The sequence below is a fragment of the Harmonia axyridis genome, chromosome 1 (assembly GCF_914767665.1).
Source record: "Harmonia axyridis chromosome 1, icHarAxyr1.1, whole genome shotgun sequence".
Lineage (NCBI taxonomy): Eukaryota > Metazoa > Arthropoda > Insecta > Coleoptera > Coccinellidae > Harmonia > Harmonia axyridis.
In genome coordinates, this window is record NC_059501.1 from 17,772,080 (window position 1) to 17,797,982 (window position 25,903).

At 35.0% G+C, this 25,903-nt stretch overlaps 2 protein-coding genes and 1 long non-coding RNA gene across 5 annotated transcripts in view; 1 reads left to right on the plus strand and 2 right to left on the minus strand.

Annotated features, from left to right (window-relative positions):
- The window catches only part of LOC123670647 (RNA polymerase II elongation factor Ell), an 86,186-nt gene extending 68,445 nt beyond the window's left edge, over nt 1-17,741 (minus strand). The window contains exon 1 of the mRNA XM_045604158.1: nt 17,520-17,741. Within this exon, the coding sequence (XP_045460114.1) occupies nt 17,520-17,651 (132 nt within the window). The 5' untranslated portion in view covers nt 17,652-17,741. The remainder of the gene's footprint in view (nt 1-17,519) is intronic.
- An 866-nt stretch (nt 17,742-18,607) lies between these two features.
- LOC123670649 lies at nt 18,608-22,351 on the minus strand. Its single transcript, XR_006745951.1, has 3 exons — nt 22,101-22,351; nt 21,880-22,002; nt 18,608-19,720 (listed from the first exon to the last, which is right to left on the minus strand). It is a non-coding gene; the product is annotated as an uncharacterized LOC123670649 (long non-coding RNA).
- LOC123670648 lies at nt 19,008-25,819 on the plus strand. Of its 3 annotated transcripts, none has more exons than XM_045604159.1 (10): nt 19,097-19,124; nt 19,446-19,553; nt 21,730-21,996; nt 22,166-22,249; nt 22,396-22,512; nt 22,742-22,822; nt 22,992-23,127; nt 24,018-24,118; nt 24,307-24,528; nt 24,910-25,819. In XM_045604159.1, exons 3-8 carry the CDS (start codon nt 21,744-21,746, stop codon nt 24,046-24,048), a joined length of 702 nt encoding a protein of 233 aa, XP_045460115.1. In that variant the 5' UTR covers nt 19,097-19,124; nt 19,446-19,553; nt 21,730-21,743; the 3' UTR covers nt 24,049-24,118; nt 24,307-24,528; nt 24,910-25,819. The 3 variants fall into 3 exon arrangements, with proteins under 3 accessions (XP_045460116.1, XP_045460115.1, XP_045460117.1); XM_045604161.1 differs by having other exon boundaries at nt 24,314-24,528; XM_045604160.1 differs by lacking the exon at nt 19,446-19,553 and having other exon boundaries at nt 19,008-19,124.
- The last annotated feature ends 84 nt before the right edge of the window (nt 25,820-25,903 follow it).

Consider the following 25,903-nt stretch of genomic DNA (forward strand, 5'->3'; position numbering starts at 1 on the left):
AATCTTTTGACTTCATTGACAGGCTAAACTACAGCCTTTGGAGCTGGGAAAGTGATTCATGAGTAAGCCAAAAAATCCAAAACTTTAAACAATTTGATGTGCACTCGAAACGGGTGAAGTAAGGAAGTAGTGAACGTTTATCGAGATGCGATAAACCTGGTTTTTATGTTTGGATTGGAAGATATTGTACTCAAGACAAGACAAGAGGTTTCAGTAGTACCGCCCTACAAATAATTTATGATCTCCTGATTGGTGTCGACTACTGGACTCCACAAACTTGCGATTGACACATTTGTCCTTTGACTTCGTCTCGACTTGATATCGTCACCAAAGCTTTAGAAGTCCTTTCCATGTTTATATTATTGGAGAGTTTCTTTAGCTTTCATACTCTAAACGAACGAAAAACATAATGCCTTCAGATATGACCTACTAAACAAACACACAAGTCAGCAGAATTAGGAGATTCCAGGCTTTTCATTAATGATCTAGTGGTCTGTATGGACATTTCGCATATTATAACTGTGGTAGGCATCTAGTTTACTCAGAACTTCGAAGTAATCCGGTGTCGACTCACAGTCTATGACCTAAAAACCTCAGAAGATGACTAATGCAGGTCGTCAGGTGAGTGTGAACGCCTTCAGCATTATAACACCACAAAAATCGTTGAAAAAAATCATTTTGATGATTCCAGCTTGATCTGGAGAAACAAATATAAAGAAGATCTTGCCATAAGAAACTAGTTAACATATTTTTTTTTGGAAGGGAAGACCTCCAAAACTGATGAAACGAATTCTACACATCCATATTACAAGAGATCTAATAAATTGGAAATTACCTTGCACTACAATACCTACATGGAAGACGAAGAAACAATATAATGTAGTCTATATTATTTAGTTCAGCTATGTCGTGACGTCACGCATGGCTAGTCAGATATTATGCCAACTGTAACCACCTTGAAAAAACTCTCAAAACAAAATCGGGCAAACTGAAGTTTGTGTTGACAACCCTTCGCTATGTTACCGATGTACTTATTCTGATTGTTAGTATTTATCTCATTCTTAATGAGAATTGATTTTGGTTTGTTTGATTCGATTTTAATTTAAGGATTATTTTGAAAGTTTTGGACAATACGAAACCTTTATGGATTATAACACACATGAGAGAGGTTCAAATCATAGGACTTTTCGCGTGAAATGCTTGACGCCTTATTCCTCCAGACGATGTCTGCGATCGGTTATCGAATAATAAGATCAGAATCCAAAACAGAAACTTCCAGACAAGAGAAACTGCCAGAGTTAACGTAGCGTTACGGTGACTCAATTTACGTTTCACAAAGTTATCCACCGTTGAGCACATCGCCTTGCACAATTATCGCAATCGTTCAGCGCTTCCTGAACTTACGGGCGCGAAAAGAACACGAATATCAATCTTGGTTTTCGAAATGATATCCCGGAACGCGCCCCCAAGGCGTCATAGAATAGTATCTGATATACCGTGGCGACGAGACATAGAAAGAGATACGGTTTCGGTGGGCAAGGAGGCGCGTTCGGAATGGAGAAGCAACGACGGCAAGTAGGTCGGAATGCGTAACTTCCGGTCGACACGGGTCAGGCCAAGGACTCTACACGCGGAGTTGCATCGAAACCAACCTCTGCGGAGGGTTGTGGCGAGACCATTACAGAGATCGGACCTACGGGCACGTGAGACGTGACGGTGCACTCCGATCAATCATGGATGGCGACCAAGGACATTTGTGACAGCGGGTCTATGACCCTACGTTATTTCTGTGGTGACAGAAAATTGCTTGTTATTCGATGTCAAATAGAGGTCATCGGAAGATATTCTATGTTCTATATTCATATGTGGGAAAAGGGTGATTGATTATAATCTATACATTGTGTTGCAAAGATGGAGAATCACTTTGTCTCAAAAGATTTAACCACAAGCCCAAGTAAATCAGGAGTTTATGAGTTAACATGTTCAACGACCGACCAAAAACACATAAGGTCCCAAATTCAAGTTAATTCAATCCTCAAATTCTATTTATGAAAATATAAAACCAAATAATTACATTTTCAAATCAGAGAATATTATTTCCCATTATAATCTCAATTAAAATAAATATCTTCAAATTCCCCATGAAATCGTTTGGTCATGTATAATCAAGTATAATTTTAATGATATTCTTTGAAAGCAAGAAATTTTCCACAATGTCAACGAAGACTATATTTATTTAAGTTATACATTTACTTTATACAATTATCAACAGTTCGTTTTCATTTCCATAGAATATCTTATAACCAAATGAAAGAGGATAACCTCAATTTAGAAGTTGACATTTAAAATAATAAACTCCGTGAACCGGAATCGTTTCCAAAATAACCCATCAAACTGATACGTTGTCAGAGGGACGGCCTTAGATGTACATCCGACAAATCCAAGTCCTATCATCCAATTGACTGATTCCTTTGCATATGAACGCCGATCTCATCCTGCTCATGTTATGACGGAAATAATTAGAACGATAAAGTATGTTACTTTATCGGCGCACCTTATCATAGAACATTGAACCTAAACCACATATCAGCATGTATTACATCTCTATCTGACGTCGTTTCATAGAAGACAAGATTCCTATTTGGAATTAACGTTTCACAGAACATTTTCGGTTAGGAGAGACGTCAACCGAGCGAAATTTCAAGGTTTGGTTCTTTGGAACACAGAAATTTAGATATTTATGATATCGATGAGTTTACATCGAACTTTTACCAGTTTTTCTCAACGTTTAGTCTATGATTGGGAGTCGTCTCGACATTGAAGAGTAATATACTATGAATCTGTATTCAGACGCATGACAAACAAATGGTTGAGAGCTCGTGGACGTCTGATGTCATAGTTTAAAAGCTGAAACTTTCTTTAAACAATGTCCAACACCCAGTATATACAAGTGAAGTAGGACTTCCCATTTTAACGTTTCCAAGTATGTCTTGACGCAACATGGGGTCGAGCATTGTCATGCTGTAAAATCACTTAATCATATCTCTCGTTGTATTGCGGCCGCTTCAATGCTCGGCTCGAGCGCATTAATTGCGTTCGATAACGGTCGCCTGTGATTGTTTCAGTCGGTTTTAACAACTCGTAATATACTACGCCGAGCTGGTCCCACCAAATACTGAGCATGATCTTGGAACCGTGAATATTCGGTTTGGCCTACGACGTGGAAGCATGGACAGGATATCCCCATGATTTTTTGCGCTTGGGCTTATCGATGCGATGCAAAAATTCCGTTCGTCTTTGCCTTGCAAGCAGCTGTTCACAAGCAAACAAACGCCGTTCAACATCTCTCGGCTTCAACTCGTACGGCATCCAATTTCCTTGTTTCTGAATCATTCCTGCGTTTTGGAATGGCTTGTTGCGTCACTCCCAATAATTCTGTCAATTTTCGTTGCGTTTGACAAGAGTCTTGATCAAGTAATGCCTACAATTCTGGATCTTCAGAAACTTTCTCACTTCCACCGCCATGCTGTATTTCGACGTCAAAATCACCGTTCTTGAAACGTTGAAACCACTCTCGGTACATTCTTTCACTAATAGTAATAACCATAGGTATTTGAGACCATTCGATCAGCCTCAGCTGCAGATTTCTTCATATTTGAGCAGATAATTGAAACCTCCCGCAAATGACGAGAATTTGGCTCGTAAGCTGACATGTTCAATCGAGAATAACTTTATGATGCAGACACAAATCGACTAATATTTCGATGGCGTTATATTTACAAATACCTTAGCTTATTGTATGACATCTACGATCTGTTTATTTCGACTGCAGTCATCTATTGCAAAACGGCAGAAGCAAAGTTGTAGGTACACCTAACAATATTGTATTTTGAAATATTTGTCGAATCGTTGTGAGAATAAACGACCCTGTGAATTCCTTTGCTAGGGTCGAATTCCTAGTCGTCAACCATTCCAAAAATGACTCGAAAAACGAATCCGACTTCTAGTACCAGAAATCGGCAGTGCGAACCCCGCCTTAGGCGAGATTCGGCCGTGCGCCAGCCACGTACGAAGAGATTCGGGTGCACCAAACGAGGACAGCGTACGTCACCGCCACCTGATTACCAGTTATATCGGACTGTCACATCTGCAAGGTCGCCTCGGCGAAGAATTGGAAAAACCGTCCAGTCGAAATGCCTACCATGCCTCACCGACTCCGCAATACCCGGCCTACTATTAAACTGTCACGAAGTACGTTCCGACCAGATAAAATGATTGAGAGGGCCTTGTTCTCTTGGCGAAAATCTCAAGGATGGACAAGACGCTCGTTACAGCATCCTTGCCGTTCCAAATTATGGGAATGTATCGGTAACTGGCCTATAAAAAAATGCGAGAGAAGCATAGACGTGGGGTCTTGCACGTATAATAATGTTATTTAGCACTTGGCTAGTATAAAAGAAAGGTCGCCTATCCAGATGTCGACCACATCAAACGCTACTTGATGAATGTTATGGCAGCGCATAACAGACCAATTGAAAAGTCTCCGGTCTACCATAGTAAAACACATTCTTTTGGCAAAATTCGATTTTATTATTAAACATAGTTGAGTTGCCTTCGAAGGCGATACACCGATTACAGCGATCTTCCAACTTTTAGATATCATTTTTGTACTACGATTTGTCTTTTGCTTCAAAATAGGCCGCAGTTTCGGCGATTACTTCTCCTTTGACGCTAAATTTCTTTGCAGCGAGCATTCTTTTGAGGTCTGAGAACAGGAAAGAGTCGCTGGAGGCCAGATCTGTCGAAAACGGTGGATGCAGAAGCAATTCGAAGCCCAATTCAAGCAATTTTCCCATTGTTTTCATTGATTTTTGACACGGCGAAATGTCTTGATGAAACAGCACCTTTTTTTTTCTTCAAATGGGGGTATTTTTGAAGATTTCATAATTTAAACGATCGCAATAATCGCTGTTGATGGTCTGGCTCTTTTGGAGGTAATCAATGAATATTATACCTTGCGCATCCTAAAATACTGATGCCATAACCTTGCCATGTGGCATTTGCGTGATCTGCCAAAGTTCAACTTCTAGTTTTCCCTCAGCGTTTTTGTGACTCCACTACTTTTCAGGACGAGTGAAGCAATTTCAAACGTTCCTCTGATTTACCGGCCTTTTTTACCACAAGCATGAATGCGAAATACGTTTTTACGTGTTTATTTGTAATTTTATAAAAACCGCAATTTCAGCCTTTGACAAGACTTTTTCTGAAATATTTTCATGAGAAAATTCATTAAAAAAGAAATGTTTATTCGGAAAGTTATATATATTATGCATATATATATTCAATATATATATTTTATAAAAAATTCATCTTCTTAATTTTTTTTATTCCAAAAAAATTAATGAATGAGGACTTTCCGCAATGAAGAACTCTTTAAAATGATTAATAGTGAAAACCTCATATAAATTGATGGTCACTTACGTTAAATAAAGAGTTCTCATGTTTGAACTGACCGCTGAATCGGTATAGACCCTTCTTAAAAAGTTCCATTTGGAGAAAACAAAATTTAAAAAACCTTACAGGTGTTTTTAAGGTTTCGTTAATTTTAAAATTATATGATTCTGATGGCACGATCCTATTGAAATTTGGCAGTAACCATCACGTGGTTATTTCACATGTTATATGAACCGCATTTTGAGCTATTTCGGTCTGTTGTTATGGACTTTCAGTTGTTTTTCTCGATATAGAGACATGCAAGATTTTTTGTCACAAATTGAACGAGGAATTCAAAAATGATTTTCAGCTCTCAGCACCCTACCATATTTTCCTGAAAAAACGATCATTACCCACCCGTATACCAATCACTGATAAAAATCAAATTATTTATCGCATCTCAATAAATTTTCAATAACTACCTCCTAAACCCACCAAATTTTATTTGAATATCTCGACCGGTTTCGGAGCAATATATAAATAAACAGTTTTTGAGAAAAACTAAGGAAGGATTTGCAAATAAAAATTCAATAGCAAACAGACGTTATTTTGTCATGCAGAATCAACCCCTGAAGTCATTACGCACTTATTCACCAACACCCTGTATATCAACCTTAAATCCTAATACAGAGATCAAAAACTATTCGAACAACACTGTTTGATAACAAACCATGAGATAACTTATTTATCGATACGCGTCGACAACAAAAGGATCCAATAGCAAATATGTATTTCGAATAGGTACTCATCTCGTGTTGAGTATCGAGAACCAAAGCGTAATTTTTAGGAACTCACGCTGATCGGACGATAGTGAACGGGGTCCGTATTCCGCCTTTCTCCACCAGAATATCTCAGGATATCGCTTCCTATCTCATTAGGATGATAATCAGACGAGTTTCCCACGTATTATCGCCAGAAGCGACCGATAATCGCAGATAGGTTAGACGTAATCTAGAACAATGCAATAGAGTAATCGGATATCAATTATCCGAGTGGAGAATCGAGAATTTGATCCGACTCGCGCTAGTTCTTGGGTCGAGAAAGCACCGCGAAACAAGGAAATCGGCTGCCGTACGAGTTGAAGCCAAACGGCGTTTGTTTGCTTGTGAACAGCTGCTTGCGAGGTAAAGACGAAAGGGTTTTTCTGCATCGCATTGTGACTGGAGACCCCATGATGCGAAAGTGGTCAAGATATAATTGGAAACGTTGAAATGGGAAGTCCCACCCCACCTGCCGTATTCTCCAGACGTTGCTCCTTCGGACTGGCACTTGTTTCGATCAATGGCACACGTCCTGGCTGACCAGCACTTTCGCTCTCATGGAGAAATAAAAAAATTGGATCGATTCGTGGATCGCTTCACGGTGATTCGCTCGATTCTCGAAATCGAACACTAATTTCAAAAATTAGAAATGTTAGAATAATCAACTATTGATGTTGATTTTATAGTTGAATTTTGAAAAAAATACTTTCTAATAAATGATGCCGGAGAAAATTTCATGACGCCATTTCATTGCTAAGATAAATAAACTATACAGGATTCACTCAAAAATGAATTCATCGGAAAACTCCAGATTGATTCATTTTCATTTGGGTTGGACAACCTGTGTTTGAAAATTCAGTATCATAGTGGCCACACAGTTATGAATTTCATGTGAAGTTTATTTAGCGAGAAATGAATTTTTAAATATGGTTTCCTTGATTTTTCGATTTAAATCGTATTTTTGAGCTATAGAGGGATTAATTCGGAATAGAAATTGATTTTCATACCAAATTTCATGCGAAAGCTCTATACGGCGGACGGGCAGAATTTTTTATTTGATTTTGGAATCTACACATTCCAACAGGTAAACAATGAAAATTTCTGGGGGTTTCAAAAAAAATCTTCCTTGAATGGTTCATTTTCGAAAATAATAAACCAAAATTGTATACAATGCAGGTTCAACAAAGCCACTTTGGTGTTTTGGTTTGATTTGAATGGTTTTCTAAACTTCATCTCAAGCAGACAAAAACTGGTTCTTTCACACGTACAGCTGCTACTTCAAGGTCGAAGTAGGTAGCTATATGTGCATTTTTAAACCCCAAATTGTGGGGGTTGAACCTATTGCGATAGCAATTGTAATTTTGAGTTTTGCCCGCTTTCGCCAAACACCGCAAATTTTACAACCGGTTTCTAGGTTAACTTCGTTTTGGAATTTGTTCAGAACCAAATATTCAAAAATTGATGTCAATATTGTCGGTTATTTTATGTATAAATGAGTAGTTTTTTTTTATCAAAGGGCTCCTCTGAAATTCAACATGAACATTCTAGTATTCATTTTTTATATACATGTATACAAAGTATTTGATTTGATCTTCTGTTATCGCATATACGATAACTTTCGAACGGAAGAAACTGTCACAGGTTATTTTTTCTGAATTTTTCGTATGTTGTGGACTATGACCTCCTGAACAAGAAAATTTATGGGTCCAATTCAATCCTATGACTAGTTTTCGAGATATAGGATGTCGAAGTTGAAAAATGGCATTTCTTCAAAGTAACATTTCTGGTAGGGAAACATCTTGAATGAAACACTTTTGCGCGACAAATATTGCTTACCTATAGTGTAATAATTTTAGACTGGTTTTTAATAGAAATTATTATCATTAGATACGAGGTGAGTAAAACATTTTTCAAAATGGAATTCGTTTAGATCATAATTCACCTTATAATTGAAAAAGTAGTGCGTGGAATTTTTCAATTTTTAGTCATTACTCTTAGTTCGAGTACACTATTATGTCAAACAGTATTGGCTTTGCTATGACCAGCTTTTGAGATAGAATGGGTAATATTAAGAGGGGCGACAGTTATTACAAAATTTAACAAAAAGTTGTATACGCTAAAATTTCCTACAGAGTATCGACAAAAGACACGCTGGCGTTTACTTATTGTCAGAAAAATTAACCGGTGACAATTTTTCCATTTGGCTACTGCCTGGTCCTTCACGTGTTGATATAAAATAAGACTGTCGTCTTACATTCGGGCCAAGACCAGTGATTTCCTTTCGAAAGTAGACGAGCGAGAACGACCCGTAGGATAAGGCAATAATTACAATCTCGAGAATATTTCAATTATGTACCTACAACGCACAAAATTACCCAGTCGATCGAGACCGGTGCATAGCTTGCCGTAAAAGACTTAAGTACCACTAAACAAGTTACATGTTTCGATTTTGAATTACTTAATACACTCGAATCGATATTATTATCATTTCTTCGAAACCGTGAAAGCGCACAGAGGACAAACAGCAGATAGATTGAGAGGAGCATATGTCATTTTCAGTAAGCAAATTTTGTCCCCAACATGAACTATCAAATTTGACATGAAGCTCGCGGAAATGAAAACATATCAGTGATACGATATTTCAATCAATTCGCGAGTTTCTTCACAAAGAACGCACTTCTTATGTACCATAGTCAATCAAGGTTCCATATTAACTCAAAATATATTGGAATAAATACCTGAATATATCAGAAATTCAGAAAATAAGCTTCAAGCGCGCCAAACGACGTGAAACAACCGATGACACTAGGAGAGCAAAAGTTGCCAAACCTTGGATTTCAGCAGGTAGATAGAGAAAATAATAAATATTCTGCTTATTATAAATTCGACAATTAGGAAAAATATCTGATTCCAAATATTCAAATTTGCATATTTAATCGGGAATCACTCAAATAATTATTTCATTCAATATAATATACATTCATAACGATATAGTAAATTTGTGGATTTGAAAATATATCACAATTCGACAACCTCACCTAACCATGTTGGAGACAAGTAAAAATTGCGTATACTCTACCTATTACTTACCTATCTATGTTTATTACTTTATGATATGAAATAACAATTTCAAGCTGATCACATCATCGAAACCACAGAAAATTTAAGAAGCATATTGAACAAATATCCAAATTTTGCATGACAACAGATCGCAATGAGATTTTGCATATAAAATAGCTCGCTGTCTGAATCTGAAAATTCTGCAGTCACAGTTGGCGAAACTAAACTTTTGGGTCGTCGTGAAGCATGTTCTTCGCCAGCAATAGTAAAACTGGTGCAAAAATTTGAGCTGTTGGGATAAATTAGTGATGTGGAGAATATAAACCGTTTGCGCCACTCAAGAACAACTGGAAATATTGCCGAGGTAGCACGTAGTGTTGACAAAAACTTATCGATCTTGGGAATTAGTCATTCCAAAAACGACATTACACAGTATTTTGGATAGATTAGGTCTTATAAATTTTTCAACAAGTCGGCGCTACGTGCCATACAAGCAACAATTTCGTAAGAAAAGTCTCTTGACCGTGTTATTCAAAACCTTGAATCTACTTTAACAACCAATCCCAATTCTTAGAATCCCATGCCGAAGAGTTATCAAATAAAGAGAAAAAAACTGTCTTCGTACTCTCCTAAAATGTGGAAGTGTAAAACATCCGCAATCAAAAGATAAAGAACAATTCCTCTGTGATTTGGTCTGTCATTTCAGGTTGTCATGTGTTAGATGTCCAAAAACCAGGTGTATGGACTGATTAGCTTTTGTTTTGCCAATTTTGAGAATATTAGTTAAGCTTCGTTATGTCAACTGTAGGTAGCGCTATCAACAAATTAAGATTCTTGTTATTTATTATTTATGAGTTTTGTGCCATTAAGTACCTATATATGTATATCTTTCATTATAGTTATGATCTATGGAAGCAATTCTTGTAATTGAAATACCAATAAACTCTCTCTCTATTTCAAATATTTGAATTCATTCCAGTAAACGTTTCGTGTTTTGTTTCACGACTTTGCACGATCATACTCGGTTACACATCGATTTTGATTGGTCAGTATCGGGTTTTAATTAATGTATCCAATCAAAATCAACGGAAAAAGTTCGAAATGACAAGTATGACATTGCGGCGCCGCCACGAACTAAAACTAATATTTTCAATTTGGTCGAATGTCATTGCATTCAAAATTTGAGGAGTGCATACACCATGGTAATATTCTATTTGAGCTGAAGGAGTAGATGGACTTGAATTTTTGAAAATTCCAAATATTTGCTCGTTTTTACAAGATCCTACATTTTATTGACCGATTTCTTATATTTTTCTTATATTTTACTCGATGACACTTGTTGGTTATATGATTCGTGGAACCAATTTGTAAGTTAAATGGAAGAAAGAACAATTTTTCAATGTCCCTTTTTCGTTACGATCAATGTTATTGATTAGTGTTACATGAGAACAGTTTTATCCAGGCAACTTACTGGTTTTTTATTTCTATTTTTATTGTTGTATTCTAGATCTCATGGTTTTTGAGAATGGCGAATGCCGAAACATGTCATACATGGGTAAATAAAATAAGGGTTCCATATTTTAGAAGAGTTTGAAGACTGTTTTTTCCTTTTAACCAATCCAAATGTTCGCAATATTCAAAAAAACCCTAGCAATCGCGAATACTTGTGACAGTTAATCCGACGAAATCAAACCCCGATCCGCCAACAGAACCAGTCTACAACCCTATTTCCCGTCTCCACAATTCCCACAGGTAGCTAACGCGCGCTGTTGCCGCCGCGACAGACGCGTACGAACCAGAGAAATCGACAGGTGCGGTCCAAGAGCCCCAAAAACTGGAACGTCGCCGAGTTCAACAACTCTCCCAGCTTCCCATGTCCGCTGCTGCTGCATCTCTCTCCCGTGTCATCTAGAACCATCAGGTGGTGTTATAGTTTGTTGGTCCTCCGCGCCACGATTCTACCTTTCGAACATCTGCCGTTTCTCGTTTGTCGGAATTGCCGTGAGGAGAGAGAGGGGCGGCGGGCAAGAGGTCTCTTTGTAACGTTCTGTGCCACACGGAACCCAAACTGGCAGATTTCGGGCCTTGTTTTGTCTTCTTATTTATGGCCAAAAGGTTTTGTAGAACGCGGGATGGGTTCGGGAAGGTGCCCGTTTGTCGTGTGCTAGAGGAAGGTCTTACGTCACTTCATGTCCCGACTCGAATCGAAGGTTTTGCTGGCTTTGGACTAGCGTGGACCTGCCACGTGTTGAAAACGTTGCAAATTTTATGGTTTAGATGCGCTACTTCTTGGCCTCCTAATTGTTTTGGGAATGGCCTTGAATAGCATAGATACGCAAAATTTGAAATCTCTTATGCCCGCCACTCACGAGGCGTTTTTTCGAGCGTTTGGAAGCAGGCGTCGAAGAGATTCCAGTCAGGTAGTCAAGTTCATTCTCTGATTTACAGTCATGCGGCCGTGTCCCGAGCTGCCTGACTGTAAAATTATCCGAACGCTCGACTATGGGAGCCTCGTGAGTGGCCGCCTTTACCATAATATACGAATACGTCTACCATTTCATAATTTGAATCCAAAGCGTCATAACATCAATTTATGATATAACGGCCAAGTAAACAATCCCATAACTTTTCATCATGTACATATTTTGTGTCTATGCTGAACGAACCAGAGTCATCAAAATGTACTGGATGCTGGTTTACTATAATCATAGTATAAGGAAAGGATAGTGAGCCAACCGCCGTTTGACGGCAAGGAAAAAGTCACCAGGGGTCGCTACTGTAGTTGGATTTGGAGAAGTAACTCGATAATAGATGGCACTGAATCATGAGCTATAGATGGCGCAGAAATAATACGATAATTCATTCAGTGGCGTGGTTGAAAAGGGGTCGCATGACATTGCCAACAATTTTTATGTTATTATTAAGTTATCACAAATACACGCCACTGGCGTAAATACTTATTACAGAGCAGAAAAAATATCAAAATATAGAAATCTTCTGACCACTCTATTTCAAATATTTTAGTTCTTCAAAATAACACCGATTTTTTCAGAGGGCACCACTTTACGGACCAATTTTTGACAGTAAAATTCGAGTAAAACGTGAGTACAACTAGATGGCGCTCAACATCAACAAAATCGAAAAAAGCACTACACTGGCTTACTATCTTTTCCCTATACTATGCTATAATAAGGTGTACAACTTTATTTCCGCCGTTTTGCAAAAGATGGCTGTAGCGATAATTGGTAGTCGAAATAAATATCATAGATCGTAGATGTTATTCTCGATTGGATATGTCAGCTTTAATATTAAGGAATCTGCAGCTGCGGCTCATCGAATGCTCTATTGTGAGGTCGCTATTAGTGAAAGAACATGCCTAGAGTGGTTTCAACGCTTCAAGAACGGTGATTTTGACATCGAAGATCAGCATTGCAATGTAAGAGAGATGGTTGATCACAACTCGTGTCAAACGCAACAAGACTTGGCGGGATCATTGGGAGTGACGCAACAAGCCATTTCAAAACGCCTGAAAGTCATGAGAATGATTCAGGAACAAGGAAATTGGGTGCCGTGCGAGTTGAAGCCAAGAGATGTTGAACGGCGTTTGTTTGTTTGTGAAAAGCTGCTTGCAAGGTAAAGACGGAAGGGATTTCTGCACCGCACTATGACTGGAGTCAAAAAAAGGGTTCATTACGATAATCCCAAGCGCAGAAAATCATGGGGATATCCCGGCCATGCTTCCACGTCGTCGGCCAAACCGAATATTCACGGCCAAGATCATGCTCAGTATGGTGGGATCAGCTCGGTGTAGTGTATTATGAGTTATTAAACCAACTGAAACAATCACAGGAGATCGTTCTCGAACGCAATTATTGCGTTTGAGCATTGAAACACAAACGGCCGCAATACAACGAGAAACATGATAAATTATTTTACAGCATGACAATGCTCGACTCAATGTTGCGAAAGTGGTCAAGACATACTTGGAAACGTTGAAATGGGAAGTCATACCCCACCCGCCGTATTCTTCAGACGTTGCTCCCTCGGACACTAACTTGTTTCGATCAATGGCACACGGCCTGGCTGACCAGCACTAAAAATTGAAGATAATTGCTTCCACAATGAAATGAAATTATTGAAATTCACTACAAAAATGGTGAAAATTTTGCAATCACAGTTGCCAAAAGTAAAGCACTTTTGGGTCGTCGTGAAGCACCTTCTCGGCTGCCGAGAAGATTGGCCACACATATATCCGAAGCGAAGGGCCAACTCACCGGGACGGAGAAAAATGATTTCGCACGAAATCACATCATACCTTTTTCCAAGGTAGATAAAATTTGCTAAAATTTGAACAAAACCGCAGCTACGTAGGTCTAATATATCCGGGGAATATTACTTTCCAATGGAAACTTCTGACTGCCTTATTGTCACAGGACAGCAATTCCAAAGAGCCAAAGATATAAGCACTTCATAATAGTAGGAGAAGACATAGATCCGTTGTTTCTTCGCATGTTACTTGTATGTCGCTAATGCCCAATTGCAACTTGCTCGTCTGCTCCAAACCAAAAGGCTATGGTGCAGCAACCATGCCAAGATACCACCAGGTTCACACTTAGTTGAAGGTTAATAGTCCTCGCCAACTGGGGTTAGGAAAGAAGCCAGCTAGGGCTAACTCCCATCACAACAAGCCAAGATCCAGCGCCCCTAGAACTCCTCAAGATGATCTCGAGCAAATGTGAAAAAAGGAGTAGGGGTGGGAGCTGCTCATGCCAAGGATCATGATCTAAGTAATCAGCTCTTTCCAAATTTTGTCAGTTTAAAACGTGCTTCAACACTCAGCTCATAAGCGCAATCTGCCATGGTGATGACCATGGCAGTCGACTAGGAAGAAGAGTTAGAGCAGACTTCACTTGAACAAACGAAATCAGTAATCATTTTGGAAAGACACCCATTGTAGCCACAAAATCGATCATACATTACATAACTATGAATTAGTGTTGTGGTGTTGCAGGATTCAACTTTTTGGTTATGAGTCATTTTGTTATGCTGTGTGTCCACACATCCTTAGAACAACCTCAACCTCTGCAATTTTCATTCGGTTATAATGAAATTTGGTATGAGTATATACATTTTTTCAAATTAACAGTCGCTCACCAAAAAAAAGTTCTACAGACGAACAGGTGGCAGTGTTCCAGAAAAAATATCACCCTGTAGATCTTCTATCGAAATTGCCATGTCACGTGGTGAGAACTCTCAAATGTAATATCTATACCAAATTTCAGTTGAATATCTTGTGAAGTGTAGATACTATGAGAAAAAAACTTGAAAAAATTCAAACTTCAACACTCTGTATCTCGAAAACGAAACGTTTGCGACCCCATGTTTATGGGACTTTTTTTTCTTAAACTCACTTAAGGAATCTCCCCTTTTCGTTTGTACGTTCAATTTAGGAACACCCTGTATATAGCCCCATACAAAGTTAAGCTCTTCCAGTATTTTTGAATTACTCTTATAATAGTGTAATAACGTATCGGCTGAGATATAGTTAGTGGATTATTATCCTTGTAATGTATATCTAGGATGTATTGAATCTCTTGGAAGTCTACACAATTTTGAGAATAACCCTAATAAAAACTGAAGTGCAATTAGAAGACGAGGAGAAGATTTCACAAAGAAATCGTGATATTCTTCAGACTAAAATGGAAGATGAGATACAAAAATATGAAATATCAAACAAGGATCAAGTTTTCAGTTGTAGTAACTGTTTAAAAAAAAAAGAAAGTTTTTTCCAAAAATTGAAAGAATCGATCAAGGCATTTACACAAAGAATCAAAATGAATCTGCATTGTCAGATCATTTGAAAATCCACACAAATAAAAAATCATTTTCCTGTAGCTTCTATGGAAAGCAGTTCATTCAAAAAGGCAGTCTTAATAAGACACATGAGATTTCGTTATAATGAGAGATATTTTTTTATTTCCAAAAAATATGCTTAGATGTCAAACTGACACCTGATATAACACATCTGATATAAACATGCCTCTGTGAATATATATAATCATCAATTTCAATGTTACATTGTGAATGACGTTTCAACCAAGATATTTATTGATTACTTGAGTAAGTATATGGAAATAGTCAGAGGAACCTTAATGCCAAGGAGCAATGAAGATAGTTTCCGATAAAATTCAATTCATCGATGAACACGTTATGTTGACACAAAATTTCAGAAGAATGTGGTGAATAATTTCTAAGATTTCGAACCCAAAAAATATTTTATTCAATCTTTTACTGTATGGGAAACTTTAGGTAAGTCTTCAAATCAATATTCAACAACCAAATCCTCATCCCAAATTCAAGCGATAAATAACTATTTCATATTTCAAGAGGTCTGTCATGAACAATTGAAGTTCCTAAGTTGTCAGAGTAACTTACACTTGTTTATTGACATTTTCTAGCTCTTAAAATTCAGAAAGATTATTTTAAATAAGGAATTTCCCAGAATCGACATTCGAAGAATTTAAATTGCATGAACATAGGATCTTTCGTATTCAAAATCATTTTCCAAAGCCTTGAATTTTGAATCAAGATTTCATTCAGAACTGCATTTCAGGGAAAAAATGTAAACATGGTAACTTATCAGATCTACGAAAAAAGTATAAAATGAAAATGGTTACCCAAAAACCCTTTACAGAGGTAACATCTTCCAGTTTGAATTTACAATAATTAAAAGAAATTTAAATCTAGGAAAATTTCCAAGTTATCAATTACTTTTTCCTCATCAGGGATCATATACACTACAAATTGGAATTAATATACATATAGGTATTGACTTATAAATCAGTCAATCATTGTATCGTAATACATATTACTTTAAGATTGGCAATTTGAATTGTGCTGTGGCAGGAATAGAAGGATGTACCTAGAATACACTGAGAATCGCAAGAAAACTTCAAGAGATAAGATCATCTCAAAGCACATTATAGTTTCTTCCTTGGTTCATGCTGAGCTCTTGCAGATTCAAAATTACTTTAAGGGTATAAAAGGTAAATAAATAATTGATTCAGATTTGTAAAGAACCCTTTGCAATAACAAATAACGGAAATGTATTGCAAAGTCATTATAAACAGATGATTACTTCAATAATTTCTTCCTATATATAGAAATAAATATATTCCGTAAACAACCTGACATCTGTAGAAACCAAGAATGAATAATCAATAAGCATGGAGAAATATAGAAGGAATGAACCAGCTTAAAACAACAAGATTACCATGTTAGTTCTCAGAGAACTTCAATTACATTACTTTATCCTAAAAGCAGATTCTATCAATTCAATGTTCCTCCCAATTTTCATATTGATTCAAAAAAGTTTATATGAGTTAGATAATACAGAAGGCTAAGCTGCATAATTAACAAAAACGTTATGTATTACCTTGAAAGGTGTCCTAATAATGACCTGGATAAATACCCAGAAATAAAATATTCAATTGGATTTATACGGCTTGCAACAAAGCACTATTTATAGATAGGAGAAGGAAAAAGTTAAATCTTTTTCTCCTGGTGAAATTTGAATATATATATAAACATCTTTAAACTTATATCTTACATAATTTGACTGAAGATTAATATCACAAAAAAATTCCAAAAGGTGTTGTAATAAACATGATTAAGTCGATTAGAACAAATGGTCATAATGAACTGATAAACATACACCGGCACCAATAAAGTTGACTCAATTCGGTAGTGGAAACTCAAAATTCATTAATTTTAACAAAACAAGCAACATTTTTCATCATAGGAAATAAAAAATTTATGACTAACAGCTGATGTCTCACCTACCATATGATAGAGAAACTATGATCACTTATTCAGCAGATGAATAAAAAAAATTGCTTGATTTATATCCGCTCAATAGAACTGTACTCGAAAAAGTTCGAAATTTTTCACTTCCAGTATTACGAAATATTTTTGAACGATATGTTGACGTGGCGAACCCGTTTATCGACAAAAAATAGAAAAACAGAATCTGAAAAGTACATACTTCAATTCTCGATTCCCAATTTGTGCTAATTCTTTGATGATTAAAGCGAAATTTTCAAAAATAATAGGTTAATGAAATTACTGAATATGGCGACCTGTCTAACTGACGTACAACAGATTGGATAGTGATCTGCTAATAATGGAGTGATTAATTTAACTTACCCTATTTCGCACGAATTCTTCAATTGCACGATATGCTGAATCCGTTAGTTTCACAAAAATCAGTTCTTTAGTTTCACTGAAATTTTTTTGTGATGATAAACCATATTGAATCCCTGGACAGAGAGTCGCCATTTCTGTCCAGCTTTAATACACTATTTCGCACTCACTCACACACATACACCTAGCACCTCACCAGCTGACGTTTTGGAGTCAACTGACAATTGACAGTGAAGAATGTGTCAGTGTCAACTGCAATTATCATAGGAGTTTAATTGAACTACGATAATCTCACCTGTGAGTCATTCAGCCGAAAATATTGATCGCTAAACACTTACGATTGGATTATCAAAAACGTCCAATAGTTAATATTTGATGAGTATTATGTTATGTTATGATGAGTAACATGTGCTCCCAAATCGAAATGAGGTTAAAATTACTTTCAAAGCTATACTGGGTATTGTTCACAGAATATTTTACTTAAGCGTTATTAAAGATTTATTGGCCTCTACCATCAGGATGTGATGAATGGAGGCGCTTTACTTTTTACAAAAATTTTCGCAATAAAATACATACATATTTAGCATGAGGTTCATCTTTCTCCATAAAAAATTAAATTTTTTCATCTGAGATTCAATTTATGAATTGAAAAATGGACAACCAGTGACTATTTAGCAACATGTAATTAATATTCTGTGGTCTAACTGTCATCTATCAGTTTTGTTTTGTTTTTTGTTTCCTTTCCCTTTTCTAACCTAGTTTTTTTTACTAAGTTATAGAGCTCTTATTTTGGAATATTTTGCAAATTGTAACTATAATATTAATTGTTTGATGATGATGACTTAGATACTATCATGATCATCCATTTCGAGTATTAAAAACACTGTTTACAAGTTGTAGAGGTAATATTCTGTATAGTTTTTGGTACGTTCCTATAATCTAGGCATTACATATCATTATGTTATATGCCATATTGTCTTCTTCGTGTTCTTAGATTGAATAATGGGATTATGTTTGTGGCATGAGGACACAAACCCATTATTCAATCAATTATGATATATTTTATATAGATGAATTGAATCTACATCATATTCAAATCAAATCAAAATTTATTCAAACATCTTGAAGTACAATTTGTTCACAACTCTTAAATGTAATTGAAGCAATCAAGAGAAGAATAGTGAATACTATAGGCGAAATGCCTGTTTTGTATCTCAGACTTTCCTAAAGTGACACAAAATTGGTAGATTTGCACAAATAATTACATACATACAATACAATATTGCTATCCATATGTTAATTGTTCTAATTACACGTTCAACATTACCTCAAAGTTTAATAATTTTTTATTGTATTATCTGAACTGTAATGCTGATTTCTAAAATCATTCATTACTTTGATCACTTGATACTACCAATTCATTATTTCAGGATTCTTACGCAACAATTTTATTTTACATAAATTATTGAAAATTACTATCTGGTACAATATAACAGAAGGGGAGAATCTTTACATTTCTCCTAATGGAACAAGAAATACATCTAAGTTTTAGTTTTGTTCTGTTTGCTTTTTTGCGAAAACTGTATTCAAAGGTTGGAAATGAAATTGGTGAGTATTTGAACTACAGGAATTCGATACCATTAAAAATCAATCCTTTCTCTATAAAAGTTTTTCAAAGTCAATTATTTGGTTACATTCAGAACAGAAGTGTGGCTTTGTATAAGTTTTTATCCTGTCATCTAAATTTTCAAAATGGTCCATTACAAATTATTTTGAGGGAAGTTTAGTATTGCTAAGAATTTTGAAATGGAGAATTCTACAGGTGCATTTTTCATAGATAACAAAAAAACAAATGTTGGACAACAAATGTTTCTTATATCTTTTAAAATGAACTTGAACAAAGTAACATACTACTTCTCATTCTTACAGGAACACGAAAATGCTGGTTTTGCGGCTAATAAATCAAGATGTTTTATTTTATGTATCTGCTGATAGTGCTTATGCCTGCGAGACACAAGTCAAGTATAGGAATCTGAGGTACCAACTAAAATCTGGAATAGTAATTTAGTTCTCCTGACGACGGCTTGTGAGACTTCTCACATCGCTGATTTTTTGTTTACTTTATGGGATTTTTTGTGATGAACTTGGCGAACGTAGTTTACCTCGTTCTTCGTCAGAGATTTGTACTTCACAATGATGTGTTCCTAAATGTGAAAATAGATATAATTAAGATCATCGATTTCCAATAGTAGAGAAAGAGCCAACAATTTTCAAAGTTTGGTTAGAATAAGTGAATAGTCCATTGCTGAGAGGTAAAACTCCTGAACAAAGATGCAAACGTTTTCTATATGAAAAATGAAATGAAAATAGCCTATCATGGAGAACTTTTCTTCCTGGCCAGTTACATTTTTTTGAATTTACATCTGTGCAGTTTGATTAGTGTAAAAGTAAAACGACAATTGATCAAGTATAGTTGTATAGTATATTTATATATTATGAGTTCTAAGGACTCCTTGCTCATTTTCTATTTAAGGCGTTTTTCCGCACTTTGTGGAAAAGTGATTCTGCATGCAGGAAATGGGTTGAAAGCATACGCGTGTAGAAAAAATATTTCCTATACAAAACATTTCAAATTATCGCGCTTATTTTATTTTTTTCAATAACGACCGTATGTCGTCGCTGAACGCAGTGATCATTTTATCATGAATTTCCATTCCGTACATGTTCTTTTATGAATAAGAATATAATTATTCCTTAATTATTATTAAAATAATAACTAGATGCTATCCCCTTACAATTATAGTTTGCACAAACAACGGAATTATTCTTCAGTGAGAAGAAAAAATTTGAATCCCAAAAATACTAAGTGAACAATGCTGCCAGTATTCTAAGAAACGAAATTTTTGATAAATAATTTATTTACACAGTTTGGTGTGTTTTTCATTTCTCGAGGTGTGCCTTTTCACTTATATGTTATATACTCTCTTGTTTGGTATTTGAAAGTGTTTTAAATAAAGTCTATGATTTTCTTTTTTGCAAAGTATGATGAATTCATTCTTTTTTGCAAATTATGATGAATTCATATTAGTTTTTATGAAGTGCTTAATGCATTAGAGTTTGTGCAGTGTTCTACATGAAATTTAGGAGCATTTTCATTGAAAATCTATATAAATTTGATTCAGTTTCGAATCGAAATATAATAAAATTATATTATGTTCGATATCTGGTGGAGGGCATCTACTTATTGATTGAAAAATTAATTTCTAAATTGAAATGTTAGTTCGTCTGTCTAAAACTATTTCCACTTTAAACGAATTATAAAGAGTGTGGTCCAACGAAAACTTAAGACCTCGATTTTCCGGCTTTAAAATGAATATGTGGAAAATCGCTCGGACCCGTCAATTTCTGATTCGACGGGCACGAACGATTTTCCACATTTTTATTTTAAATTTCGGAAAATCGAGGTGTTAAGTTTTCGTTGGACCACTCTGTATAATATTATATAGCGTTTTTAAATAACGTTGGTTGCTTGGCTCTTCCCGATTCAAAAGTAGGCTGCGCCCTCTACAGTATCCGTTTTCAAGTGTAGGTAGAATGGATTTCATGGTTATTTATGAGAAAATATGATGAACAATATAAATAGTTTTTATCTCAGATAAAATTAATATTTAGGATCAACTTCAAATAAGAGAAATGTAATAGAAGGTTAAAAAATCTTCAATTTCATCAGGACAAGCCTCTGACTTGGTGAATCGTAAATAATTAATTAAGAAAAATGATAATTAAAATTGAAAATTAAACAATAATACTTTGAAAAATACATCCGAGAATGACCAAAAATAATATTTTGGGCCTTAATAGTGTCTTAGCTGTTATACAGCCTAATAAATTTCTATTTTATTCTATAATAAAACATTTTTGGTGTTTGCTAGCAGCCAATTTAAAGAGTCTAATGATGATCCAAAGATGTTTTACTAGTGGCAGATTAAATTTGTTTTGATTATTGAAAGAGACAGAAGTTCGGTTATCTTTGTCCTTTTCACTACGGTAGTTCCAAAGATATTTTTTTCGCTTAGGGTAGTTCATAGTCAAACTCAAAGTAAACAAAAAGTCTAACCTACAATCATCACCGGCAGTGTTTTGTTAAGGTTTTGTTTTATTTTGTCTTGTTATTCAAATATCGAGTGGAAACACGTATTTTTTGCTTTTCAAGGTTTATTGTGAGAAATGGGAAGATTGAATAAATGTTGCGTACATGGATGTAATGATGTTCTCAGCAAAAGACATCGGTTTCCTATAAACAATCCAAATGTTTTTAAATCGTGGCTCGAGATTGTCAAGCCAAAGGATTGGCAAATATTACCTGCTGAGGTAATTCATCGAAGATACTATGTATGTGATGCACACTTTGAAGACCATTATAAAGTGTCATCAAAAAGAGGGCTTCTAATACATTCTGTTCCAACACTCGGTGTCTCAGGTAAGCCTAATATCAGACAAAATAATTCATTTGTATTGAAATTTTTCATGGAATTATAATATTATGTTTGATATACATCTAATTATGTTTCAAGTAACATATACCTTTTACTGCTTCAATTTGAAAACTTCATCACATTCTTTTGATTTTATTTTATTTGATTTTTCAGTGAACAAACCATCATCTGAAATCAATTGCAACCAATCACCACCTGAAGGAGCTCTGAGTATTATGGAACCTAAAACTAAAGAAAGTAAGTACAAATTCCTAACGATGCATTGATGACATAAATTTTTTTAATTGCAATAATAATGAAAAAAATTTTCATTAAAATATAAATATTTATACATTTTTTATATCTAATACAAATAAATTCGTGATTTCACAATTTTTCTGAAGGTATCCCAAAAGTTGATCATGATTTTCTGAATCAACCATCAACTTCCAAAAGTAATACCATACAAATATCACAATCCAGAGGATTGCAGAATGTTATGGAACCAATATCCCAAGGAAGTAAGTGCATAATACCATTCAATATTATTTCTGCTGCAACATTGCAGCAGAAATAATATCCTTTCATTATATTGTCTTAAAATATACTTCAACTTATATTCATCCACATATACATACATATGTATATGTGGATGAATATAAGTTGAAGTATATTTTAAGACAATATAATGAAAGGATCCTTTCATAAGTTATTATTTTTTCATAAATAATTAAATTCAATTCCTTTCAGTTGAAATGAATTTTCATGATTACTGTAAACACGAACCATTTACTCTATTGAAGGAGACAAGGAAAAGAAAGGTTTATTCAGGTGAGTACCATAAATTTCACATAATTCAATTTGCAATTTCAAATATGGTATAAGGTTTTGAGTCGAGAACTTTCTTTGGGAAGAAAGCACTTTTTTCTTCTGAATCTGTATAAATATAATGGAAATCTTATTTTGTTGGTAAATCACACTTCACATTTGTTTTTTCCAGGTAAACAGGACTCGATCCTTAGAAACGCAAAAAGAAGTCAATTGTCCCAAAGAGAACTAAGTCTTTATAAAATGCTACTCAAATGCAGGGAGCAATTGTACCAGACGCAACAAGAGTTAAAGTCTTTTCAACAAAGGTTCGATTCTGTTCAGAAATTGTTCAATCTATAAGGTTTCAATAATTCATGAAATGCGTTGATGAAGCCAACTGCAATTTTATTAGAATGCACCTGTATAATCAACGACTGAAGCCAAATGCCAGAAAATTTGTAATAGACAAGAATATCCTTTCTTTTGCTTTATTCAAAGCAAGCACAAAAGAATATCTCCTTTTTTACAAATTCTTTTGTTTGCCACTACTAGAACATTATGGAGGTTACTTGCAAAATTAACTTGTTGTAAATGATCATATTTTTCGGTGACTTACGAAAACTGTAATTCTAATGGAATTTTCTCAAGATAAAATTTGCGCTCTAATCTTTGATGAAATTTCCTCAAGATAAAATTTACGCTCTTATTTTTGATGAAATTTCACTTGCAACAAATGTAAAGTTTGATCAAATTGTCATAATTTGGGACTAAAGCACAATGAGACTGAAAGAAAAGGTGAGTTGGTTGACTATGCCAATGTTTTTTCTTAAAGGGATTGCATTGGCAATTCAAGCAACAACTTACCTTTATTTTCAGTGAAAGCCCTATAAATTTCCTCAAAAATATGATGAAAAAATTGATTAGAAAATGTTTAAAAGAAATGGTAACCATTTGCGACCAGGGGGCAAACAAACAATCAGGCTGCTTTTGGAAGAAAAAAATGTTTGCTTAATTTTGCTTGACAATATTGATTGTGAATATTTTGGCTTCTTTGTTGATAATAAGGAGGTTGTTTCTTTATTTGACGCTCCATATTCATTTAAAGGCTTTTTGAGGAACAACCTTGTGTAAAGACTTTCATTTTACCTTGAATGGGCAAAAGAAAATTGCACGATGGGAGCATATTCAAAATTTTATAATCTCAATAAACTTTCAGATGCTCTTGTATTCAGAATGAAGGCCAATAAAACCAAAGGAAAGTGCACTCGAATGTTCAGCATCTCAGTGGATGGAAGAATGAAACTCATCGCTTCACAGGTTAGAATTTTTTTTGAACACAGTTATAAATTGATATATTGAAGCAGATAAACACTGAAGTATATTTTACCATTCTTATAAGAAACTAGACAATATCTTGTGAATGGAATGAGAAAATTAAAAAAAAAAAAAAAGAATTTTTTTTGAAAGAATATTTCATTTTTATCTTCATGATTGTATTTCCCTAGCTACTAGCTGGGAATCAAGATGGACCAAGTATGTAAGATAAAGAAGGGGATTTTGGCAGCGTAAACGCTGAACAGCCCAGCAGACGACCAATCTCCTAGGAGGCAAACATATGATATGTCTTCAGAGCAAATCCTTGATCTACAAGGAGAAGAAATAACTGATTCTAGGCGATCGGAACATGCACCACATGGTATGGGAAAGCACAGACACTAATGATAGAGGTGAGGATTTACTTGATTTTCTATTTCCTCATAACATAGAAATAGCGAATGTGGGCAACTTTTACCTGTCCAACCTTTATGAATGAAATTAATTAGAAGGGAAATAATTAACTTACGTTGGTGACACTCTTTATTGCACATGTGGTTAAGAATTGGAGGAATTCATATCAGACCATATGGCAGTCCAATTCAGCTGATGTTGAGTGCAGGATACCCAGAAAGACCGATTAGGAACTTTAAATAGGAAAAGAGCGGAATAGATTCCAAATTTTCAATCAATTCTTATCAAGGATTTGATTGATCTGAAACAGGTGCAGGCCAAAAATATTTTCGAAAAAAACGCGCAGAATATGAATTGAAATATTTTTATTCTTCTTTTAGTTCCTCTTTTAGCGAAGATTGACGACAACAAAGGCAAATTCGTGCCTCTTTTGAGTAGTGTGAACTAAACTTCATTCCTGTTCAGTCCCTTATGTTCTTATATATTTTTATTACATTTATTTATTTTATAATATTATTTGAATTGTTATACAAACTCTAAGTATTTTACTGAAGGTAGAGTTATTATTTTTAACTCAATTCTATTTACAATAATATCAAATCGATAATTAAAGTTAATCTTTTCTACCAATAGCTATTCAGATTTGTAATTTGAGTTCTTCAACAAGTTTGAGATTCCATATATTCTAATTGACACTAGTCAACATAGTAGCAAATATTCTTGGATATCTAAAGATATTTCTTTATATATATGTAATTGTATTTTATATTCGTTTGTATTTTTTTACTTTTGTTTGCTTTGGTTGAAATATCAATAGAAATCATTTATGTATGAGTAAACTTTTTATTTTTTCTTGATGAAAGGACAGGTGAGGAACTCCTTTTTCAATTTTGGGTATGTGACTAAGATACTTTCAGTTTTATACAAAAGTTCTTTATTTTTCTTATTTGAAAAAAAGGCAACATTCTATTTCAATTGAGACTTGAAGGAAACTATTCATGATAACCTTCCTGGTATACCTCAAGTCTTTTTTATGCTGATTTGCATCTATGCCTGCGATTTTAATCGACGCGTTGTGTTATTTAAGGTTCTGAGTGAAATAAGAATTCGTATAAATCTAAAATAATCGTACACATATCTTTTATTGGAAAAGTATTTCCATCCGAGCTTTATAAAAAAAACTAAATTGAATTTGGCGCCAAACGCCATTCTCATGTTGATAAAGTAGGTTTCTATAATATCCTCATGTTTGATAATACTGATAGCAACGTAGAGACGGCGTCAAACACCTACTTGGGGACCTTATAAAGGAGTGTTGTATTTCTATGTACTTAATTAATCTTGATGTTACTCCCAAAAGAACTAGTATTTTGA